At 32.1% G+C, this 25,560-nt stretch overlaps 1 protein-coding gene across 6 annotated transcripts in view; it reads right to left on the bottom strand.

Moving 5' to 3' along the window:
• GRIK2 (glutamate ionotropic receptor kainate type subunit 2) overlaps window positions 1-25,560 on the bottom strand; it is a 1,201,011-nt gene that overhangs the window by 7,581 nt on the left and 1,167,870 nt on the right. For all 6 annotated transcript variants that reach the window (XM_054557912.2, XM_063724917.1, XM_063724918.1 and 3 more), the window contains one exon: window positions 6,955-7,205. In XM_054557912.2, the coding sequence (XP_054413887.1) occupies window positions 6,955-7,205 (251 nt within the window). The remainder of the gene's footprint in view (window positions 1-6,954; window positions 7,206-25,560) is intronic.

Here is a 25,560-nt window from a genome sequence, read left to right as displayed (position 1 = left end):
AAAGAAACTTTACGCGTAGCATCTTTAGTGATCCTACTGATCAATCACTGTAGTTTTACAGCTAGAAAAAGTTAAAACTTAAGAAGTCAAGTTATATATCTAACTAGTCTCAGAGCTAAGACAGGAACTCTATTATCTTAACTTCCATCTATGAAAGCTTTATCATATTAGCCTGCCTCATTAATGATGATTTCATTCTCAGCTGAGCTTTTTACCTGGACTCTATTCTTGCTAAATGTAAATTTTTTGAATACTAAATTATAAAGCAGACAGAAAAAAATTATGAGGGCAAAAGAAATACATATCTTTCTTGGTGAATTAAATTATAAATCATGTTATGCTTTAGCCTGGATTATTTCACAATGATAAACATAATCAAATATTAAAATATTCTCAGAAACCTTTACTCTAACAGAAACAGTTACCCAATATCTTCATATTGTATTTTGCAAATACAAAGGGATGGAGAAAAATTGAGGATCATTATACATTTTTAAATTTCCCCTACTTAAGCTAGTAAAAAATAAATAAATAAGGTCTGACAACACAACTTTAATCAATATAGCTGTGAAATGCATTTTAAGAAAAAATAATATTAATCATCACATTTTCGCTAGTAGTCATAATGATACTTTTTTTAAGAGTTACATCCAAATAACTAATGCTTAAGCTAGAAAACTTTCTTTTCATAAGTTGCAGCAGTTAAAATGTATCAGCTTTACAAATAATAATAATGATATTATTTTTAAAAGAGCTGCTTATTATAAGCCAGTTATGTGCAAAGAAGCTCTCTATGTATATTAACTATCTTAATTAATTCCTAAAACACTGTTTTTATGGATTCATAACTTGTTTATTCATTGTTTCATTTATTTATTTATTTATTTAAAAAGAAAAATAGAGAGGCTAAGTAATTTTATCTAAGGTTAAACAAAGTTATGTTTCCAAGTCTTTTTAATTCCAAAACTCCTCATGCTTACTATCTAGGAAGGTGAAATTATTAGGCTGCTTATGACCAAAGCCCATAATCTGTTTATCTAATTCAAACTCCTAATCCATATATTTCCTTAGTGAAAATTCAAGGAGGAAGAAGAATAGTTAAATATTCTGCCTCCATTCTGTACAACTTGATATGGTTGAAACACTGTTAGACTAGGCATCTTTGACTTTGGAAAACAACTCGACCCTTGAGACACTTATTATCCTCATCTGTACTATACAGATGATAATATTTACATGGCTCTTAGGGTAGTTTTGTATTCAAATGTGGTATTACACTTTAAAAATTAAAGTCATTTATAAGAATAAGGTGGTAAAATTATCTATTAAGCTATTATTTTAATTAAAAATAATTATTTATAGGGATACAAAGAGTATGCGTTATCATAAACAAATGACCTAAAAATCGTTTAGCTGATTTGGAAGTAGATCAGTAAGCAAAATGAAGATTGACACCTCATTTCAAAGTACAGTATTTTATATTTGTATGTCAAGACATTTTAAAAATTCATCCAATTAGTCATTATATAGGTCATTCATGGAAATTGAAAGACACTCAGCTCTCAAAGAAACGCAGTGATTTTTAACTTCTGAAGAACAAGTTAAAAAATTAATACATAAGGTCTGACAAGAATCAACACAACTTTAGTCAACATAGCTGTGAAATGCATTTTAAGAAAAAGTAATACTATATTATTAATTATGCTTTACAGCTATAATTTTTTACACTAAAAATTTACTTAGAACTTTTAACTTCTGTAAAGTTAAGTTCAGCTAAAATTTCTTACATCAAATGTAATTAATAAAAAGTATAGCTATCTTATAGTTTCTAAATCGGCATTACTGGGCAAAACATAAATATTGACATAAAATTTTTACTGATAATTTATAACACTGTTTGCATTCCTATACCTTACCCCAAAAGTATATTCTTCTGAAAAGCATTGCTCCTGTTAGAACTAATTATTTAAAATTTTAACAGCAGCTTATACGTAGGTATCTGTAAACAACCTGTCTTCATTCTTCTGTTTCCATGAAATACAGAATTAGTTGGCTTTGCTACATGTTTTCCTTATAAATAACCTTTAAAATAGGATCCCTAGTCTTGCATGTTTAAACTAAACCCTCTGATTTTCTTCTTATCATCCCCCAAATTGAAATGTTTTGTTCATTTGTGCTTCTACTACTCTGATTTGTAGCTGTATTCCAAATTGCTTATTCCTCTAAACACTGAAGAACATTCTATGTGCCCTCACAAAATGTTTTTGAACTATCAGTGCACCAGAAAAAATATCATTATTTAGAGATTATCTTAGGTAAAATTTGCCAGTGTTCTATAATAGAAACAGCTACATTGACCAAAGTAGACTATGTCCTAAAAAACAACAATACCACATAGATTTAAAAATACATTTTAACCATTTTAAAGACAACAAAAATGTGTGTTCAAGATGGGACACCTATTGTACAAATTCAGTGTCTGAGCAATAATTTATATATATATATTTTATTTCTGAGACATATTTACTTAATTTACACTTAATAAGAAAAGGAGTGCTTTTGGCTTCATCTTAAGATTTTTTTTTATGTCAGGAAACTCAGTAATTTATATTCAGACAGTTCAATAAAAACAATTTGTATAAGCAAATACATTTTCAAATACATGGGAAAAATATTCTTTCTATATACAAAACACACAAAAAGAGATCAAACTATAGACGTTATGTTGCTGTTCTGGCTGAAAACCTAAAAAAAGAAAAATTATGTATGTCTGTTAAAAGCAGACATATTCAAATATTTAAGAAATGCAGAATTTTAAACATTAATAATCCATATGTTATAAAAAGTTTAATAGAAATTAAAATTATTATATCTTATAATTCTTGCTTACAAAGCCAACATATTATAAATATTATCAGAGAAAACAAAATTCAGTATATTAAGCAGCTTGTTATAGCCAGAAGTAAGTCTTAGAAGAGGGAAGCAAGATCTTTCAAGCAAATTCATACACCCAAAGTGTGATAATTGTCTCAGATACACAACAGTTTCTTGGATTGCTTTCTCAGTGAAACTTCAGTAGAAATATCTTTAAAATCAAAGAAGAGGTAAGGCAAAAAGAAAAATAATTATAAAATGCATGTGTTGATTAGTTACCTTTTCAGACACATTCAGACGAGAAAAGTTTTTGAGTATTTTAAGTTTGAATAAAAAGCAATGTGTCCTTGAGGCATTAATATTTACATCACAATTAAAGCAATTTTTCATAAAAATTATGATACACCATCTTGTGGTTATCTGAAAGGAATGCAATTTCCATTTTTAAAATGCTTTAAGGTCCACATATTTCAGCTTTATTTTCTGTTTTTATTTTTAACCTGCCCTCATTTAAAAATGTGAAGCCTTTGCATATTAATCTTAATTATCCAACAACTTATGAGAAAGCCTATCATTATCAAGAGCTATTTGTTTTCACTAGTATTTACAATATGTATTATAAAAGGCATTTTATTTTCACCCATAAATTAATATATGATATTACAATTTTATCATCATTAAAAGTAAGACAATATGGAAAGATATTCATTATTTATAAATTTTATTCACAAAGTTCACATTCAACTAAACTTCATATATATTATATCTGACATATCTGACAAACTATTTAGTCACCAATACATTCGTGCTTTCCTTCAATGGGCAAAACACAATTCATTGTAGATTTATTTATTAATAAATGTTTATTGAGTAAATAATTGATCTCACAAGTGTTTACCTTATTTTTGAAATATAAGACATCTAGGTTAAAGACACAATTATGATAAGTAAAAGTAAACTGAACTTCTGTATGTTCTCAAATGTATGATAAAATCTAGGACTATCTTATGGCTAATTTTAATAAATTAAGTAATGTGTTAAACAGCCATATAGATCATACAGACCAACCTAAATTTTCTTAAGAAAAATGAAGAACTGAGCCCAAGAACCTAATTTATCAGAATAAATAAAAGGAATCATTTCCATTAAATCTATAATTATTTAATTTACCATTTTGAATTACATAGAAAAATAATTTGTTTCCTTATGATACTTTTCTTAAAAAGTTACTGCAATCGACTTCATTCTTAATTTAAATGATAGGTAGATACGTAGGTAGGTAAATAGAGAAATAGATAGATAGGTAGATAGATACTATGCCACCAGGCACTAATGGAGGCCTTGGAGATAGATACAAACAAAAAGTACTAGGTATTTGTGCTAACGGCAAGAAGAATTTAATATGTGAAAAGGCACCCATACACAGAAGCCAACAAATAAGAATACAATACTGTTAATGGGATAATGGAGATGTGCTTAGGGGTTCGCAGAGTGAAGATATCTAGACTTAATGCTGGAAATGGTTTGAAATGGGCAAAATACCTTCCCAGCTTTCTCAAAAGGAGATACATGTTTTTAGATTATGACAGTACCTGAAATAAACTAAGTAAAAAGATGAGATATATGAGTCACGTTTTTTTTCATTGAAATAGGAAATGAAAACCTACTTCCACTTCTTAGAAACAAGCTGTGCTCTGTGCCCAAACTCATTATATCTTTTGATTAGGAAAAGCTTTCTGGACAAGTTAATGTCTCATTTTAAATGCCTAATATAAAATGTTTGTGAGAGTTTGCAAGGTAGAATAATAGACAAGATTTACTGCAGTCAAAAGAAAGAGTATAATCTTGAGAAATTGAGAGTTGAAATGTAGTGTGGCTGTAGTAAAGGTGCAAATTGGAGAGGAGCAAAAGATAAAGCTACAGCAGTGGACAGGGACAGGTGTGAAAGGGTCTCATCTGTTAACCTAAGCAATTTGGATTTCCTTGTGGCAGCTATGTAGAAACAGTGTGCAAAGCATTGTGGAGTGACTATAATGCTCATGTAATATCCACTCAGTTATTTCTTTCTAGTGCAATGTTAATGCTTCATTGTTTCTGTTTGAAAAGGTACATTAATTTTATTTTTCTAATTTTTAGAGGATCATATAGATCCATAGAATGTCAAGAGATCTGGGTAATATCCGAAAAATTCAGCTAAACGTGTTCATAATAACAATGAAGCACAATATATTACAAAATTAAATCCTCACATCATTTGTTTTTGTTTTAACCAAATACTTGTAAAACAAAGCTGCACTAAAGATACAGCCTAGATAAATCAAATGAATGGGACACATAGAGGTAAGCACAATAGAATACCACATATCATCAAGAGACTAATTCGTTTTACTTTAATACTGAGCTATAACTTAAAGAAAATTATTACATATGGATTATTTGAGGTTCCAAGTAGAAAACCCATATTTATTCTATGATTTTCATTCTTATATTACACATTAATGCCTTAAATATCACACTTATTGACAAATTAAACCTGAAATGATAATTAATGAGTTAATATTTCTTCTTTGGTTAGCTCTTTAGATTTAGTTTCAAAGTTCATTTTGACACTTTAAAAATGATTATAACATAAAAAGTGTACTTAGACACAAAAATGCAACCAATATTTGAGTTAGCCAAGCAAGCATAAATAACAACCTGAATGTTTTGTGAAAACAAATCATGATATTTTCTGAATTCTTCAAAAACTTTAATTGGTTATTTTAGTCATAGACAAAATGGGGTTATAATAATATACATTTATGATAACATTCCTCACTGTCAAGTACTATAATCAAGCAAAAATGTACAAATACTGTATCCAAAATTCTGATTCCAGGAAGGATAAATAATTATGACATAAGTTATTAGAGATAAAGGAGCATTTTTATTTTCAAAAATATTTCTAAAGGTACAAACACTTCAAAGAATATTAGAAAAAATATTTACCTGGTATTCCTGTGTGGCATTATTTTCAAAATACCTCTTTTTTGCTCTTTGTATTTACCAATAAAAGTTCATAAACCTCTTAAATATTAAAGATTATATTATCTCATTCTGCCACAGTGGTTAAAGTTAAGTCTAAAATATTGTGAGTTTCATCAAAAACAAAAGAGACGTTTACATAGAAAAGATTAAATAATGTACTAGAAGACTTTAAACTGTTGGTTTCGTCATATCCAGAGCAATAAATTTGCATACAAAAAGTATCATGTAGCAGCTGAAAAAGTTATTTTCCTAGTCTTCATCGTATTTATAGAAATGAGGAAATTATAGCACTAGAAATATAGAATCTGAATGAGGTGACAAACTTTTCAAGGATAATACAAAAAACATACAAATGACTGCATTCAAATGCAAAATATAGCAATAGCCTCAATATTTTTGAAGTTTATACATATTTTTAGAAGGACTCTGGTACAATAAAACAAAGAACTGATTAAGAATACTATTAAATGGCAAAAAGAAACTATACTATTTTCACACACTCATTAATGTAGAAAATTAACTGTAATTTCTCCAGTGAAAGCTAACATCTTTCTTAAACTAGAAATTTATTGGACTAAAGCTATTCAGATAAAAACTTACTCTCTAGCTTGAAACTGTTAACCCATATTGTATATAAAATCTCATTTTTAATCTGCAGAGTATTTTTTCTTTCATATTACAGTTTCTAATTTTTACTCACTTAATTAACTGTATCTCATCATATACCACAATGAAATTCAAACAACAAAAGTTTATTTTTTAAGTCTGTAATAAGAGTAGAAATAGCTATTTTTCCTGAAGCTGGCTACAATTAAACATATTAAAATTAAATAAAAAATCATAAAGGTGACCATGAGTCTTTCTGTGAAATTTCAATATTTTCACTTTCTGTGAAAATACAATATTTTGTTATATAATGAATGACATAAGACAATTTAGAGCAATAGTTCTACGCATTATCGTTAGTTGGTAACATAAAAACTCTTTTGGTTTGTGTTTTATTGTAACAACGAAAATTGTTTTAAATTTAAACTGCAAAAAAGTAACATTTACCTTTTCCAATTGAGCGTTTTTTTTGGATTTGTATAAAAATTCTCCCACTGCCACAAAAACTGAAAGCACCAAGCCGGCTGCCAGAACAATGAAGATGCCACCAATATTCTGAACCCCCAGGGCACTGGCCTCTTTGCTCTCCTCTTCTGGGCAACCATTGCCCCTCCACCATTTCTCCTTCATCATATGCAGCTTGCCTTCCTCTTGCAGCTGAAGAATTGCTATGGTAATTTTGTCTCGATATGGAGAACCTAAGAAAGGAGAGGTTATGTTAAGTATTTCAAGAAACCTGAAATTTCATAATTAAAGGTTAGCAAGATGAGAGGAGGGCAGAGATTTTTCAAAATGCTTCAAACTGTGCCAGTGTTTTTTCAGAAGAGAAAAACAACTGGAAAAAAGACATAGATGTTTAACAAGATCATTAAAATGGATAGCCTTGCTAGATATTGAGGAATTAAATGAATTCTGTTTTAAGAAAGAATATGTCTCCTAAAAGGTGGACTCAGCTTACAGCATTGTAAAACAGTAAGAAAGAATCCACAAAGGAAAATGGATAGAGTGCAAAGATGTTTCATTCATATCTACAATTTATTCTACACTGAAACCAGAGCACTGATAAAACAGCTATCTCTATTTTTAGACCAGAAAAGTTGTGAAAAAATGGTGCTTCCCAAGATTAAATGCAGTAATTTAAGGGAATCATTACTAATAAGCTGTATTCAATGATATCTTTTACTTAGCAGATAATGGGCAGTCACTAGTATCTGTTATGTGACATGCATAAGAGAAGTCACAGGTTGTATGGACTTAGATAATTTAAAAATCATTATGGTAATTTAATTTATAAATCAAGGGGCATACAGCCTGGTATTGTAAACATTTGGGGCGTTGTTCCTTTATCAATTTATTTTTTAGGAGACAATGTTTTATTTTGTTTTTTCCAGTGGAGGCAACAATATATATAAAACGTATTGTTTATGCTAATGGAAGTACATACTCATCTGCATTAGATATTACATGATAAGTAATATCTGCTAATTCATTGACCAGAAACATATAAAAATATTGAAGCACATGCATTTTTCTACATCTGTTCCAAGGGATTGGTTTTATTGCTTTCCCCCACCCAGAAATAGCCTTCTTCTAAAGTGTGGTCTTTTTCCTAAGACACTATACTGCATATTCCATTTTTTGTGTACAAATTCACCCATAATGTTTTCCTGCTTCCAGAAAAATATTAAACATTTCAGCTTGTATTCAACATTGCCTGTAATTTTGTTTTGATTTAAATGTGTCCACATCTATACATCTCTTTTAGTGAGAGTAGGCAATGTAAAAGTAGAAAAACGAGAACCATAGAACGTAAGTAACCTGTTGAAAAATTTGGACAAATGAAGATCTACCAAACCCAACTGAAGAGTTGTTTAACATCATCTTTTCTCTACTTAGAAGCTGTAGAAGTTTATGGCTTCTCTACGTTTTTTACCGCCTTCCTAAATAGGGGTATTGCTCATTCCTATAATTAGAACTCAAATATTTTATTTTCATTATGCAATAATTCTTAAGTATATTAGGGGAATTTCTGCTTCTCAGTTTCTCCCCTGTGCTCTTCTTAAAATACTAATCTAACACGAATGTGCAGTGTAAATTCTGCCCCTTAACCACTTCAGATTTCAATATATTAGCCCAGCTTATACTACTTTCTATCTTGATCACTCACTGGGCATTCAGCCTAGGTTCCCTGGTATTATTATTTACCTGTTGAGATATGGCCTATTTTCCTAAATACATTACAAGCTTTTTTGTATGGAGGCTATCTATTATCTGTCTGTCTGTCCAGTCAGTCCATCCATTCATTTATCCATCCATCCATCCATCTAACGGATATAGAAAGATGCATGTGCTTCATTATTTTTATATGTTTCTGGTCAACAAATTAACAAAAATATCACTTATGTAGTATCTAATGCAGATGAATATCTACGTCCATTAGCATAAGCACTAAAGAACACTAAAGAAACATCCATCCATCTGAATTCTCAATCATTTTTCAAATCATAGGCTCTCAGCAAATGTTTGCATATTCTGAGGAGCATAATAACTGACTAAAAGCATTTTAACATAACATAAGAGCCATAACATGGTGCTTGAGTCTCTGTGATATGTAATAAAACACCATAAACTAAGGTCATTTTGCTTGACTATTCAGTATTTATTAATTTGCTATATCTAGCATGGTGCCAGTTGAAAGATCAATTTTATTCTGATAATCATATATTTTCCCTGCAAAATAAATGCTTACTTAATGGGGAAGAGTATCTCCATTTTAAGCAGAATGATAGTTTATCAAATGTCTTTGAATTAGAAACAGTATATGCAACAAATCTTGTGTTGATAGTGTTTGTGAAAATGGCCACATCTGGTTAACAAAAAGTTGTAATTTCTTTTCTTTTTGTGTGTATGTGTGTGTGTGTATATGTGTGTTGTTGTTGTTCTTGTTGTTTGTCTTTGTAGACAGAGTCTCGCTTTTTCACCCAGGCTGGAGTGCAGTGGTGGGATCTCGGCTCACTGCAACCTCTGCCTCCCAGGCTCAAGTGATTCTCCTGCCTCAGCATCCTGAGTAGCTGGGATGACAGGTGTCCACCACACCATCTGTATTTTTAGTACAGATGGGGTTTCACCATGTTGCCCAGCTGGTCTTGACCTCCTGAGCTCAAGCAATCCACCTGCCCTGTAAAGTGCTGGGATTACAGGTGTGAGCGAAGGTGCCCAGACTGTAATTTCTTTTATATAAATATAATTATAAGCAAGATTTGTGAAGGGTGATTACTTGGAAAGTAGACTTTCAAATATAGAAAATTCTTAATCCACTTAAGTATTTATTTTGTGAGAGCTCATTTCTCATTTTGAGAACTATTGAAAGAATATAATATTATTGCCAACTCACTATATGCACCAACTGCACTGGGATGTCTATTCCAGTATCTTCAAACACTGTATTCTCCATTACATTCTCAAGAACAAAATAAGACACAAATAAACAAAAGCAACCTACTTTTCAGCAAGTGAGATACCTCTTGACTTTTTGCCAGCTGAACTTCCTATTTCCAGCATTGATTGTGAATATACAAATTTCCCATTTTTAGCAAACCTCAGCACACTTGCTTTTATGAACATGGGAATGTTTAAATGATATTTGATTTGAGTCAAATGTACAAAGTTAATGTGCTTCTTATTAAGGTTTTAAACAAGATGAAATAATATGGGGAATATAATCAATGCCTATATTATTAAATAATAATAAATCAGTGATACGTTTTACTTGTCCTTCCATCACTGATCTAGTTTAAGTATTTTTTAAAAGGACAAGTAATTAAAAATGAATTATTACTTATTTGATACATAATTTGATGCTCCTTTGGAAGTATTTCTACAAATATGCCAGTTGAAGTCAAACGTGGACTGAAATTTCAGCTAGATGAAAAATCTCAAGGACACATTGAGACCAAAGAACGGAAGAATTTTCCATTCTCCCTGTGACACGAACAGCCATGCACTTAGCTCTAATGAAGTGAACACTCGTTAATTATGTAGATACAGTTCCTCCCAAGTCGAAACTCCCACATGAATCTGTACATTGGCAAACAAAGAACTGATGTTACTGAATGTCAACTGAGAGAAGCTCAGGAGTCACACTGTAAGGTCGCCTTCAAGAAATATGTATATGTTTTCAAGAGGCCTCTAACTTTAATTAGAAAACACTAAGGAAATTATAAATGTGTCTATTAGAACATGCATCATTGTAACTTAGTGTCAATTTTCAAACTGCTGGGAGGACAGACAACCATAAATGAATGGAGGAAGGTACACAAAAATATCTGGAAAACTGCAACACTCAAAATAGACAGATGGCCTTCAGTTTCAGTTTTACTAAAATCTTGTGAGACTATATGGTCACAGGGTGACCATATGTTTTCTTTTTTTTTGTCAGATCATATGAAATATTTTGTCTAAAATTCACACATTTAAAACATTGACAAATAAATTATTTTTAAAAATTCAGGATAAATCAAACACTTTTAAAGCCAAATTAGGCCTTGAATCTTCATTTCAATCTCTAATCTTTGGTTCTTTCTATATTGCTGCTCTCAGTGGGACTTTCTTTGAAAATTTAAACAAATTCTCCTTATTCACAGTAAGGAACTCTTATGTTTGTAAATTATCTTTTTACAAGTTGACAAAAGATCCCTTTTACCAAGTAAAAAAAGTCTTAGCTTGCAGAGAGTGAAAGGAAGGAAGGAAGGAAGGAAAGAAGGAAGGAAGGAAGGAAGGAAGGAAAGAAGGAAGGAAGGAAGGAAGGGAGGGAGGGAGGGAAGCAGGCAGTCATAGTACATACATTTATTACACAGTGAAACCACTTCATATGTCAGATGTATAAGACCTGATGCTCCAAATGAGCCCTCATAGGAGGTATAGAGGCAGTTTCAAATGACATATGATGACAGTGTATGGATGGACAGATAAAAACTACAAATGTATCTATCCAGAACTTCCTCAACAATAGTTATTGTCTCTAAATGTCCCTTTTACGTTGAACTTTAATCATATATTTTTATGTAATATTGTGATTTCATGAGAATCTCTCCCAAGACAGATTAAAACTCCTTAAAAGATTAAACTGTGATTATTATAAACAGTGAACACAAATCTCACCAAATATTTCAGAGCTAACTTGCTGGGTTTATTAAATTGAGTTATTCTTATCTTTCTTCTTTGTTTCTTTCTTTCCTTCCTTCCTTCCTTCCTCCCTCCCTCCCTCCCTCCCTTCCTCCTTTTCTCCCTCTTCCCTCCTTTCCTCCTCTTCTTCCTCCCTACTTTTTCATTCCTCTGTGTTCCCTTTCCTTTTTCTTTTTCTTTTTCTTTTTTTTTTTGCCTTTCCTGTACTCTCTTTTTATTTCTTATTCCATTTTTTGTTTGTTTGTTTGTTTGTTTGTTTTTAGACCGAGTTTTGCTCTTGTCGCCCAGGCTAGAGTTCAGTGGTGCCATCTCAGCTCACTTCAACCTCCACCTCTCAGTTTCAAGTGATTCTTCTACCTCAGCCTCCCGAGTAGCTGGGATTACAGGCACCCTATGCCCAGCTAATTTTTGTATTTTTAGTAGAGACGGGGTTTCACCATGTTGGCCAGGATGGTTTCAATCTCTTGACCTTGTGATCCACCCGCCTTGGCCTCCCAAAGTGCTGGGATTACAGGCCTGAGCCACCGTGCCGGGGCCCTGTATTCTTTTGTTCCCTTCCCCTTCCTTCCCTAACTTCCACTTCCCTCCCGTGCTCTTCTCTCCCCTCCCCCTCTATCATTCTTTCCCTTCCCCCTTTTTTCCTTCTTCCTTTCTTTCCTCTGTATCATTCTAGGAACCTTACTTGTAGAATGAAATGCGCACGTAGTTCTAAATACTTAATTTTAAAGTTTAAGTCTATTATATACAATATATTGATTTACTTCTTCTATTGCTCTTTTACTACCCTGTACAATCTCTCAATTTTACATGCCAACATTTTTCTCTTTATCTTATTTCATTACGTCTAGATAATATAGAACTAATAAAGTAAATGCAGTCAGCCTTTCTTTTAATTCTGAGGGAGGCTTATTCATTGATAAATAACTTTTCTTTAAAGGTTGCACAGCAAATTGTCCAATAATGAATATACTGAAATCACATTATCCTATATTTAAAAATATATCCTGAAATCAATGTATCTTATATTTAACATGCTGCAATTGCATTATCTTACATTCTGGAAACCTCTCATTCAGCCTTTCAAACGTTTCTTTACTTTCAAATCAAGCTTCTGTATGCTTTTATCAATTACAAGGGTCAGAAACAAAATCATTCTTGCTTTTTATAATATATCTCCTTCTAAAACTCATTATAACAGTATTTCCCAAACTGGCTATTCCCACATGCACTTCTGTTTTTGATAAATGTACATCTGTTTGATTTTTAAAGGATTACTTGTACGAATAATCTTGAATAATACTACATATCAAATATATCTCATGCAAATTCACATTATACATTAGCAAAGTAAAGGCTTCCATCTATCTATTAAAGGAAAGAACAGAAAAAATTAAATAAAATTTGTTTGTAATGTTTAAATTTATTGTCGGGGAAGAATTTTTCCCTCTCACTTATTCATGTCCCCATAAATTCTTTTCTTTTAAATTGAATTTGTACTGCTTTAGAAACAATAATTACTATTAATACTTATTGTAAAGTAAGATAACCTTAGCTAACAATTACTATTGTTATTACATGTGTTCTCTCTGTCGAAAATATGTTGCCCCTTCATTAGATTTTTCTGTCTGACCCTATGTACTTCTGCCTTTGAACTTACATATTGTGAACTCACAGCTTATCAATTTGTATTTTTTGTAGGTTCCCTTTTTCATCTATTGCTCCATATGCTTCATAAGAATTCACAGCACACTGCTTATATTAAAACACAGTTCCACAACTGGCTTTGAAGTCTATTTGCAAGATAATTTTGTGGGACAACTGTTATAAGAACTATTTAAATATAGCTGTATACTAAAATTGATGAAACCAATTTTTGAAAAAAATAATAAAAATATGCTTTTTGTTCTTCCTTAATAGAACCCAAATCCTTCATACATTTTGTTAAAAGTCTAAAGGGCTTACTGGGTATTGCTTTTTTTTCATATGACATATCCTCTCTGGCCACCTCCTAAAGGACATTTGTTTCTTTTATTTTATATTCATTAGTTATTCAGATATTGTAATTATATTATATTACATGCTGTATATGACCTAGCATTAGGTAGTGGTTTGGTACTGGTTGCTCGCTTTGGGTCTGGGAAAATATTTTTATGAAGTAGACTACTAATAATATTATATTTCTTCTAGCTTGTCATTACTCCAACACATTATGTCTTTTTTGTTATAGCTATTCTAACTAGTGTGAGGTTATATGTCACTGTGGTTTTAATTTGCTTTTCCCCAATGATTAACAATGGTTAATTTTTTTTCATATATCTGTTAACCATTTGTATGTTTTCTTTTGAGAAATGTCTATTCAGGTCCCTTACTCATTTAAATAATTTTTTCTTGCTCTTCAGTTGTCTGAGTTCTTAATATAGTTTTGATTTAACACCTTATTGGGTGTGTGGCTTGCAAATATTTTCTCACAATCTCTAGGTTGTCTCTTCACACTATTATTTTTTTTCCTTCCTTTGCAGAAGCTTTTAGTTTGATGTAATCCCATTTGTCTATTTTTGCTTTTGTGGCCTGCACTTTTGGGTTCAAATCTAAAAAAATATTGCCCAACTCAATGTTGTATAGTTTTTGCCCTATGTTTTCTTCTAGTACTTCTACAATTTCTGACCTTACTTTTAATTCTTTAATGCATTTTGAGTTGATTTTTGTATGTGGTGTGAGAAAAAGACCAAATTACATCTTCTGCTTGTGGATATCCAGTTTTCTCAATGCCGTTGATTGAAGAACTATTTTTTTCCATTGGGTGTTCTTGATAGTTTTGACAATTGACCATACATGTGTGGGTTCATTTCTGCACCCTCTATACAGTTCCATTGGTCAATATGTCTATTTTTTTCTTGGGAGGGGGGCAGTACCGTGCTATTTTGATTACTATTGATTTGCAGTGTAATTTGAAATCAGATATTGTGACGCCTCTAGATTTATTTTATTTTATTTTGCTCATTATTGCCTTGAGTATTAGGCCTTTTTGTGATTTCACATAATCTATAGGATTGCTTTTCTATTTTTTATGAGAAATTACATTGGAAGTTTAAGAGAGTTTGCATTAAAACTGTAGATAGCTTTGGGTAGGAAGAAATATATTTTTTTTCTTTTTTCTTTGAGATGGAGTCTTGCTCTGCCACCCAGGCTGGGGTGCATTGGCGTGATCTTGGCTAGTGAGCCAAAACCTCTGCCTCCTGGGTTAAAGCAATTCTCCTGCCTCAGCCTCCTGAGTAGCTGGGATTACAGGCTCACACCACCATACCCAGCTAATTTTTTGTATTTTTAGTAGAGATGGGGTTTCACCATGTTGGCCAGGCTGGTCTCGAACTCCTGACTTTGTGATCCACCCAGCTCGGCCTCCCAAAGTGCTGAGATTACAGGCATGAGCCACCGAACCGGCCAGGAAGAAAATTTTTAACAATATTAATTCTTCCAATCTGTGAACATAGATATCTTTCTACTTATTGTGTCTTCTATCTCTTTCAGTAATGCTTTAGAGTTTTCAGTTTAATGCCTTCTTTTTCTTTCTGATTTTGAGTTGCCTCTCTTTTTGCCCTTAGCCTAGTAAAAGGTTTGTCTATTTTGTTTATTTTTTTAAAGAAGTGACTATTGGGTTTTTTTCCTATGGTTTTTCTATTTTCTGTTTGATGTATTTCTGTTCTGATCTTTATTATTTACTTCCGCTAACTTTAGGGTTTAGTTTGTTCTTCCTTTTCTAGCTCCTTGAGGCATAATGTCAGGCTATTTGGGATCTTCATTCTTTTTAAGTAGAGGCATTTTGTTGCTATAAAGTTCCCTCATAGAACTTCTTTTGCTGCATTCTGTAGGTTTTGATATACTGTGTTTCTATTGTCATTTGTTTCAATATATTTTTAATACTCCTTTTGATTTTTTATTTGACTTACTAGTTGTTCAGGAGCATGTTGTTTAATTTCTACATACTTGTTAATTTTCCAAGATTTCTCTTGTTATTGATTTCCAGTTTCACACTGTTGTGGTCAGACACAATACCACATATAATTTCAACCTTTTTGAATTTGTTAAGATTTGTTTCATGGCCTAAACTATGCCCTGTCTTGGAGAATGTTATATGTACAGTTGAGAAGAAAGCACATTCTACTGCTCTTGAATGGAAAGTTCTATATATGTTTGTTAGGTTCATTTCATATAAAGTTTTATTAGTCCATTTGCACACTGCTATAAAGAACCACTTGAGTCTGGGAAATTTATGAAGAAAAGAGTTTTAATTGACGCATAGTTCTGAAGGCTTAACAGGAAGCATGGCTGGGAGGCCTCAGGAAACTTACAATCATGGAAGAAGGCTAACGGGGAAGGAAGGACCTTCTTCACATGGTGGCAGTGGGCACGGGTTGTGGGGAGAAGTGTCACACTTTTTAACCATCAGATCTTGTGAGCACTCACTCAGTATCACAAGAATAGCATGAGGGAAATCTGCCCCTATGATCCAATTAATTCCCACCATGTCCCTCCCTAAAATGTGGGGATTAGAATTCTACATGAGATTTGGGTGGGGACAGAGCCAAACAATATCAAAAGTGCAGTTCAAGCCCAGTATTTTCTTGTTAATTTGCTGTCTTGTTGATTTACCTATTAATAAAAGTGGGGTATTGGTGCCTTTTACTATTATTTTAATTTCTTCTTTCAGTCCATTAATATTTGCTTTATATATTCAGGTGAATCAATATTTGGTGCGTATATATTTACAATTATTATGTCCTCTTGATTTATTTCCTCCTTTATCATTAAATAATGATCTTCTTTGTCTCCTATAAATGTTTTTCACTTGAACTCTAAGTATAGCCATCCCTGCTGACTTTTGGTTACCATGTGCATGGAATACCTTTTCCATCACTTCACTTTCAGTTATGAATACTCTTAAAGCTAAAAAGAATCTCTTACATGCAACATATAATTTGATCTTTTTAAAAATACATGCAGCCACTGTATGTATTTTGATGGAAGAATTAATTTACATTCAAGGTTATTATTGATAGGTAACAACTTACTCTTGCAATTTTTATTCACTGCTTTTTAAATAAAGCATTATTTTAATTTGCATAATTTCTTTTATGACATATGATATGGAGCATCTTGTCATATGCTCTCTTGGTATTTGTGTATTTCCTTTGATGAGGTGTCTGTTAAGATCTTTGGACCATTTTTTAGTGGGGTTGTTTATTATTATTGTGTTTTAAAAGTTCTTTGCATTATTAGCTAATTATTTATTAGGTATGTCTTTAGTAAATTTTTTTATTCTCTTGATACCAGATGATTTTTAACCTCTCTTCTCTCATTTCTACATGAACAGTGTCATTTATAGTTGGCTAAATTCTTCCATGGCCCTGATACCTTGTACCTCATCCTATCCTCTAAATCTAGAAGAAATGAACAAAATGGATTTGAGATGCTCTCACTATCATTTTCCTTTTCTATGTACACCTTTCCAAAACTGGAATGTAGATGGAAAGAGAAGAGAGAGAAGTAAGAAAAAGTTAGCAAAAGTAAAAGAAGAGTTATCATTCTTACTCCTGTTATCAAATAGAAGTAATCTTTTTTGCTTACCTTTCCTGAAGACTAATTTATTATAGTTTCATCTGTCACATAATTCGGTAACACATTACCCTGTTTATTTGTAAAAACTTGCTCAATTTTATATATTCTTTGTTACACTGAAAACTCTAGGAGGGCAGGGGTCGTGGTTATATTGTTCATCACTATATACTTAGGATCTCACAGCTATACTAAGTAATATTTATGTACTTAAAAATTAATAGTTAGACAGTATGGGTAAAAATTGATTCATTTATGGTCCTTGCCATTAGGACACTCATATTATCACCTTAATGGAGAAAAAGATACTTTAAAAATTGTAATATTATATACCAAATACTATATAGGAATATCTGAAAATGTGCTATGGTTCCAAAAGAGAGAGAAAGATCCTATATATTTCTGTGGCAGCCTAGGAAAAGTGTGTAAAGAGATGAAAAGGTCAGCATAAGAAATTTATCTGGATGAGAGAATTCAACCAGAAAATTGGAGGAAGAGTGAAAAAAGGTCAACCCAGGCAGAGGGAAACCCAACTTGCTGTATTGTTATCAGGTTAGATGTAGGGGAGAGAGGATAAATTCAGAAAGGAAATGATATGGTTTGGCTCTGTGTCCCCACCCAAATCTCATTTTGAATTGTTCTCCCATAATTCCCATGTATTGTGGGAGGGAGCCAGTGGGAGACAATTGAATCATGTGGGTGGTTCCCCATACTGTTCTCGTGGTAGTGAATAAGTCTCACGAGATCTGATGGTTTTATCAGGAGTTTCTGCTTTTGCATTTTTCTCATTTTTCTCTTGCTGCCAGCATGAAATAAGGGTCTTTCACCTCCCGCCATAAATCTGAGGCCTCCTCAACCATGTGGAACTGTAAGTCCAATTAAACCTCTTTTTATCCCGTCTTGGGTATGTCTTTATCAGCAGCATGAAAACAGACTAATACAGGAATCTTGAGATAGGTAAAAGAAAGGGATTGCATGACATTGTTAGGAATTAATATTTTATCTGATAGCTCAAGAGCACCACTAGAAAATTTTCAGCAAGGTACTGAGTGAACAGATACGCAATGTGAAAAGATTATTAGGTATCAGAAAGATTGGTTCACTTTTATCTGACACCATTTGGTGATTAAAATGTTATGGATTGATATATTTTTAAAGATGAAATTACTCTTTTTGTATCCTTATCATTTTTGCTCATGAATGTCTTATACTTCTATAAAATTAAGGCCTTTCAATGGTATTCCTCTGTATGAGTCCATTTTCACACTGCTGATAAAGACATACCTGAGACTGTGAAGAAAAATAGGCTTAATGGCCTCACAGCTCTCTGCGGTTAGGGAGGCCTCACAATCACAGAGGAAAGTGAAAGGCACTTTTTACATGGTGGTGGCAAGAGAGATTGTGAAAGAAGTAAAAGTGAAAACTCCTTATAAAACCATCAGATCAGGATGTGAAGAAAAGGAAACCCCCGCATACTGTTGGTGGGATGTGAATTAGTGCAACCATCATGGGAAACAGTATGGAGGCTCCTCAGAAAACTAAAAGTAAAATTAGCATATGATCCATCAATTTTACTTCTATGTATTTACTCAAAAGATTTGAAATCAGTGTGTCAAAGAGATGTCCACATTCCATTACTCATTGCAGCACTTTTCACAATAGTCAAGTTATAGGATCAACCTTATATTAATAATGGATCAGAGAATAAAGAAAATGCAGTACATATTCACAGAATGGAATACTATTCAGCCCTAAAAAATAATGAAACGCTATCATTTGCGACAACCTAGATGAAACAGGAGAATATTATGCTAAATGAAAGAAGCCAGGCACAAAAAGACAGATATCACATATTTTCACTGACATGTGGGATCTAACACATTTGAACTGATAGAAACAGAAAGCAGAGGCTGGAGGGTTGAGAGAAATGGGGAGATGATGGTCAAAGGGTAAACAATCTCAGACAAGAGGAATAGGGTCTTTTTAATCTGTTGCACAACATGGTGAATATAATTAGTAACAGTGTACTGTACATTTCAAAAATTCTAATAGAGTAAATTTCAAATGTTCACACCATAAAAAGATAAGTATCTGAGGTGATTGATATGCTAATTAGTTTAATTTAATCATTCCTTATTGTATTCGTAAATCACAATATCGCTTTTACATCATAAATATACACATTATAAATGTTTAGTTTAAAAAAAATTTTTTTAATAATATAAACACATTCTAATTGAAGGAATATTTATAGAATATGCAGGAAAATATTCAGGTACCTAAGATCATAAAGGGAGATGCTTATATATGGCATATAAAATGTATCAATGAAGAATTCAAATTATAGAATATATGAATTAGACAGTTGCCTTTTATTAATATTCTGTATATCCTCTAACTTGTGAAAAAGAAAATGTTATCAACCTGTAATGAAACAGCCAACTATTTTTACTGGTTCTGACATATTTCATATATATTAGTTAAAAGTGACTGGTGAAATAGATTTGCTGTCATATTTCTTGAGTATTAAACCATGAAACTCTGACACTAAGTATGAAAATAGAAATAATTTTATCCTATAAACCCTACCTTTCTTATGATTTTGCCATCAGCAATCGTTAGAATAATGTTAGGAATGGTTTTGTCAGCAATGATTTCCTTACTATTATGCTTTTTTCCAAATCTAATGTAAAATACCAAGGAAAGAATTATAAGAGTTGGACCATTTTATATTAAATCATTATCCTGATTGATTAATCATTAAGAACCCTAAAATTGGAAGAAAAAAATATATTTTTTTCGAGACAGTGAACTACCCATCCTTTAAGGTCCCTTTTGCAATTTGGTCTGTCTGCTTTAGTCTCACTAAGCTCCACCTATCTAAGTCCCTGCACTAATAACAGGCATTTGTTTATGTCCAATATTGCATTTTTCTCTATTTTATGTCAAATTTGTTTTTCCATATATGTCTTCTAAAAAAGAAAGATGATTTATGTTTATATTTTATGTTCATTATTTTGCAGAGCTAAGCAGGATAGAGTAATGAAATTCTTGTAGATTGGTCAAATGTAAAGAAAATATACAGGCCTTTAGAGATGATTTTTCTCCTAGTACATTTTGAGCTCTGTTTACTAAAAAGATTGTTTACTAAACATGTCTTTAGAGATGATACTTCTCCTAATACATTTTGAGCTCTGTTACTAAAAGTTCAAGACATGTTGGGAAATGGAAAACCATTTTGCTTGTTTAGATAATGCCTTATGACAGGAATTTTCTTAACTTTATACAGTAGATATCAATCACTTTCTTCCCACAAAATGGTAGTTATCTAATTACAATATACTGATTGGCTGATGGTAAAATCCCAGGTAGGTTTTATTAGAAACAGGTTTCCAGCTGGTTAACAATGGGTCATACTAATACTCTGCTTTCTCAGCTATATATTTAATATCCCTAAACATATAAAGACAAGACAGTTCTAAAAATGTATAAATAGAGACCGCTAACATATTCTTTCAATTATTAGAGAACATTTCTTCAAAACACTTTTTATTTATTTTTTTAATTTTCTATAACGTCATATTAGAAGTGATCAAAACATTTCTTTAAAATTCTTTATGCTACCTATTCTGATTCAAGTACTATAAATATAATATTCTCAATCTTTATCACAATCCAATTATGTGAACACGGTTATATCTACTTATACATGAGGACACTAAGTGTAATAGGGACTCAGTAACTTCATCAGGTTTCATCCAGGTGAAACTAAAATTTGCACACAACTCATCTGACTACAAAGGCCAAAGACTCCGTGCAACATGCTACGAATATGTCTGTCACATGAGGGTCAGCAAATGCAAAGCATTTGGGTTTGGTATTTAGAACAAACATTTGACTAGCTTTTTTCTAATAAGAGTGACTCATTGATCTTACCTACCTGTGCTAACCAAGGGCAACTATCTGACATAGTCTGACAGTCTGTGGCTAACTAATCTAAAGTAAAATTTGAAGCCATGGTCTTGGACTAATCAGTAAATGAATTAAATGCTCCAATCTTTGTGTATAAAATCTGTCAGAACTCTGTTTTATGAGAATTATCCATTTCTACATTGTTTGGGTACCATTTGGTCAATATTTACAATATTAATCACGGCTGTTCACAGTGGTGCTCACAATTCATCAAATTCCCTCTTGAAGCCTCCTAGATTGTAGCATGCAGCCTGTTAATGATGTCTGTGGAGCAGGTATAACTTATTGAGATTCTTATGTTTTCAGTGACATATAACCTAGACTTAACAAATATGCCAGGAATGTACAGCTTGAACAGGTGTAATTTGAGTTTCTTTGTTTAATTCAATCTCTGAAAATTATTAGATCTAGATTTAGCCCTGCAAAATCACTTCAAATATTAAAATTGTGCTGCTTCTGCAAAGGGAAAATAGAATGCATTTTAATGGAAGGGTTGACCTGCAGAAAGATGAATAATTTGCATCAATTTTTGTGCATTATGTTAAACTAATGAAGACAAATGTGTTCATTTATTTCAGTAAGGCTGAAAAACTGAAGGCTGGCAATTTTATGCATCTATAAAGATGAATATTACAGTACTTATTATATGATAAATTGAGAATTTTAGAAATGGATGGTGAACAAAACAGGGAACAACATTCTTCTCATACTGATTTCTATTTTTACAAACATTGGCATCTGCCTCAAACAACATACCTCCACTGGTAGCAATTCTACATCTCTTACCTCACCAAATAATGAGAAATTAAAAAATAAAGAGTGAATCTTATGCATTAACATTAGAAAATAGAAAGAAGTAAAAAAAGGAAATTTCATTTTGTTTATATGTCAAAGTAGTGCACTTCTACCATGAAAACTCAATAATATAACCTATTGTTACATTTTTTACTTTAGGCTAATTATGGGTTAGCTTGAGGATTATAAATAGTACTACTGCTTTTTGATATTCATAGATAATATTGTGTTAAAGCATTAGCTTGTAAAGGTACCATTAAAGAAGTCAATTACTAAATAAAATATACCCTAATATTTCTGATTCAATCAATCAGTAAATATGAGAAAAATAAAATGTATATAACAGCTTTGTGTATGGCTAAAATTATTTTTAAATTTAATCTTCATATTAAAGGGCATTGTAAATATGTCTATCTTTACATTCTTCATGTATAGTGTGTCTTTCAGTAATTCTCTATTATATGACTAATTTATTTTGGGTTTTGTTCACAGAAATAGTTACTCACTGACTGTTAAATAATTATACACTCACTGACTGGAATTCACTATTGATTTAAACCCACAAGTAAAATAGAAACAACTGAAATTATAGAAAATTACATTATCAATAATATGCACAAATATGAGCACAATTCCCTCCATCCCTTTTTCAGCTGCCACATACATTGCTTGTTATTAAAGTTGTGAGGAACTAATACATGAAAGAAAGAGGTCACTAACTCATTGCTAAACATAGAAATCATCTTAATGGGACCCTTCAGTCATTTTATAATATAATATTTCTACCAAATTGCATAAAGCAAAGCAAAATAATACCAACTGGCCCTAATGGAATTTTTTCTAGACTGCTGCTTTCCTACCAGCTCACGGACTGCTGAGTCTGCCTAGTCCTCAAAGTGCAATATGCACTCAACATTTGAAAAAGAGAAACCAAGAAGGCTTTTAAGTACAGGCAGTCAGGAGAGAAGCAATGCAGCCAAAAATGCTATTAAGGAGGAGAAATGTTCCCAGTTCAGATAAATAGATTATCACCTATGGTGAAATAAGAGACAAGACGGCACCTGCTCACACAATTTAGTCATTCCTTAATGAAACTGCTATGATTTTGCTCCTTGCTTTTAACTCACTCTGAGCTTCTTTTAAAAATATTGTTTTGAATGAAATAAGAAGTTCAGTTAACTTACCAAGTAAGGTTTCCTGCAACTTCAAAAATCTACCATGCAGTAAATGCCACATTAAAATAACGTTGCTGCAGTCAGGAAAACTATGAAAGGAATTTAATGTCACTCCAAACTTAATTAAACCTGCTTAAGCTTATTTAGCATTTACTTTCACATCATTGTTGATTGCTCCACTAAGGTATTTTTGTGTAAACAGAGCTTCCTTAATTAAATAGCTTATTCTGAGTCTTTCAGCGATCTCACAGCACACTTTGGGCAGTAACGATCACACTCAGAGTGATGAATGGTGATAGTGAGGCCCCTAAATGAATCAATTAGAAGGAGGCATGGCAGGCTAAGAAAATAAAATATGAATTTGGGGGAAAATGGGGCAGGGGTGGATATATGCACAATTTTTTATTTTTTTTCTGATTTCCCACTCGAAAAGACTCATAATATTTCCCGTTTTAATCTCCTCATCAAACCACGTAGGCTTTCTTGAAAATATCTCAAAATCTGAGCAATAATAAAAGCAAAGAAAAGGAAGTTCCTCTCTTTGATCACATATAGGATATTACTAAAGGTGAAATTTTCACTGTGGGTTATAGCTCCTGAATATATAAATTAAAAAGCCTGGGGAACTTCTGGAAGTAATCTGCGTTTTTCAGAACCTTAGCCCATATTGCTCTGCTTTGAATATAGCTATTCTCATTAAGTCTTGCTGAGAAAGAGCAAGAACCTCAAGGAATATTTTTCACACCTTAATGAATTCCTTGTTTTTTTGTTTATAATTAAATACAGTATTTAAAATAAGTAAATATATTAACACACTACTATCATTTTCAGTATGCTTCAGCAATGGTAACATAAAAGGCAAATGCTAATTTCCCAGTTGAGAAATGCAGATTATGATAGTGGCTGAGACAACGAACAGCAAAAGAGAGACAAATATCTCTGCCCTTATCCAGACAATGGAAACCAGCAGAGAATGACAGCAATATATGAGTCTCATCCAGACGATGCAAACCCGGAGAAAATGGCAGCAATATATGAGTCTCACTCCTTTCAGAAATGATACTAAAAAATGTGTTTATTTATTTCAGCTCTTCCCAAATGAAACTATAGGATAATGCGAGCCTAACAAACCACTGCTTCCACCTCTCATAACTACTTTAAGAGTGTGCCTGATTTTTTTAATGTATTCTAAGACATCAGCTAGCCATATTTCTCCATGTAGTCTAGCCTAATTTAGACTAAACTCTGAGAATTTATCAAGCACATTATTTGCCAAATTATTTAGCATTTAAATGGACCTGAGATATACTATCCTCTTCTTTTACTAGTTTAAAAAATTAAAGTTAGAGGCCATAAATTTCAAGTTACTTGTCCAAGAGCACAGTAGTGACAAGAATAAGTTCAGAATATCAGTGTGCAGAATACTGCACGTTTATATTCATAGCACATTATCAGCCTCTTCTTTTAAGAGTATATGATTTTTCCTAGGAAAAAACATAATTCAAAAATTATCAAAGAAGTTGTGCATCACAAATTCCAAATAACTGGTGCAGTAACTCATGAAGTTTCTGGGTTCAGCATGCATTTCTTATTGAGGGAAAGAACCATAACTGACCTAACTATGCAGAATGCCAAGATTTGAGCACTCCCATCACACAGAGCTAGGGCAATAAACCAAAGCCTTACTGGCGATAAAGGTACAATTTAACACATTTTGAGAAGTAAAAAATGTTTCTCAGCAATATAATTGTGAAAACGCAATCATTTTAATACATTTATAGTATATTAAAATTAATTGCCCAATTTTGAATTTGTACATACTATTGGAATAACAGGGATGAGGAAGCCTTTCCCTGGTGCAGGTAATAAAGTGGGTATATTTTCTGTGGAGAATTTAAAAACAGTGGCATCTAGTATCATTATGCACTGGGAAGTCTAAAACATGTAAAATATAAAATATTCCTCCTCCAAAATATCTTTTGTTGGTCTAAGTTCTAAACAATTATTGTTGAGTTTTAACAACTGAGCTTTTATTGACTTTCAAATTAGCAAATATTTATATTTAATTCTTTAATAAGCATTGTATTCTACCTGGAAATAAAATTGGAAAATTCCAATTATACCATTAACCCCTCAATTATGTGGACTCAGCTACACTTGCCTATTTTGGGAATAAGAACTCAGGTTTGTTTTTTTTCATTTCTATAATGACTGCACAATTATTCTTTGTTATGACTCTACTACATAAATGCAAGAATTAATATCTCAAAATTTTGTCAAAACTAATTCGAGCTTTTTTTAAACCATAATACAT

This window comes from Pongo abelii, chromosome 5 (assembly GCF_028885655.2).
Source record: "Pongo abelii isolate AG06213 chromosome 5, NHGRI_mPonAbe1-v2.0_pri, whole genome shotgun sequence".
In the NCBI taxonomy this organism is placed as follows: Eukaryota; Metazoa; Chordata; class Mammalia; order Primates; family Hominidae; genus Pongo; species Pongo abelii.
This window is presented reverse-complemented; position numbering and strand designations above follow the sequence as displayed.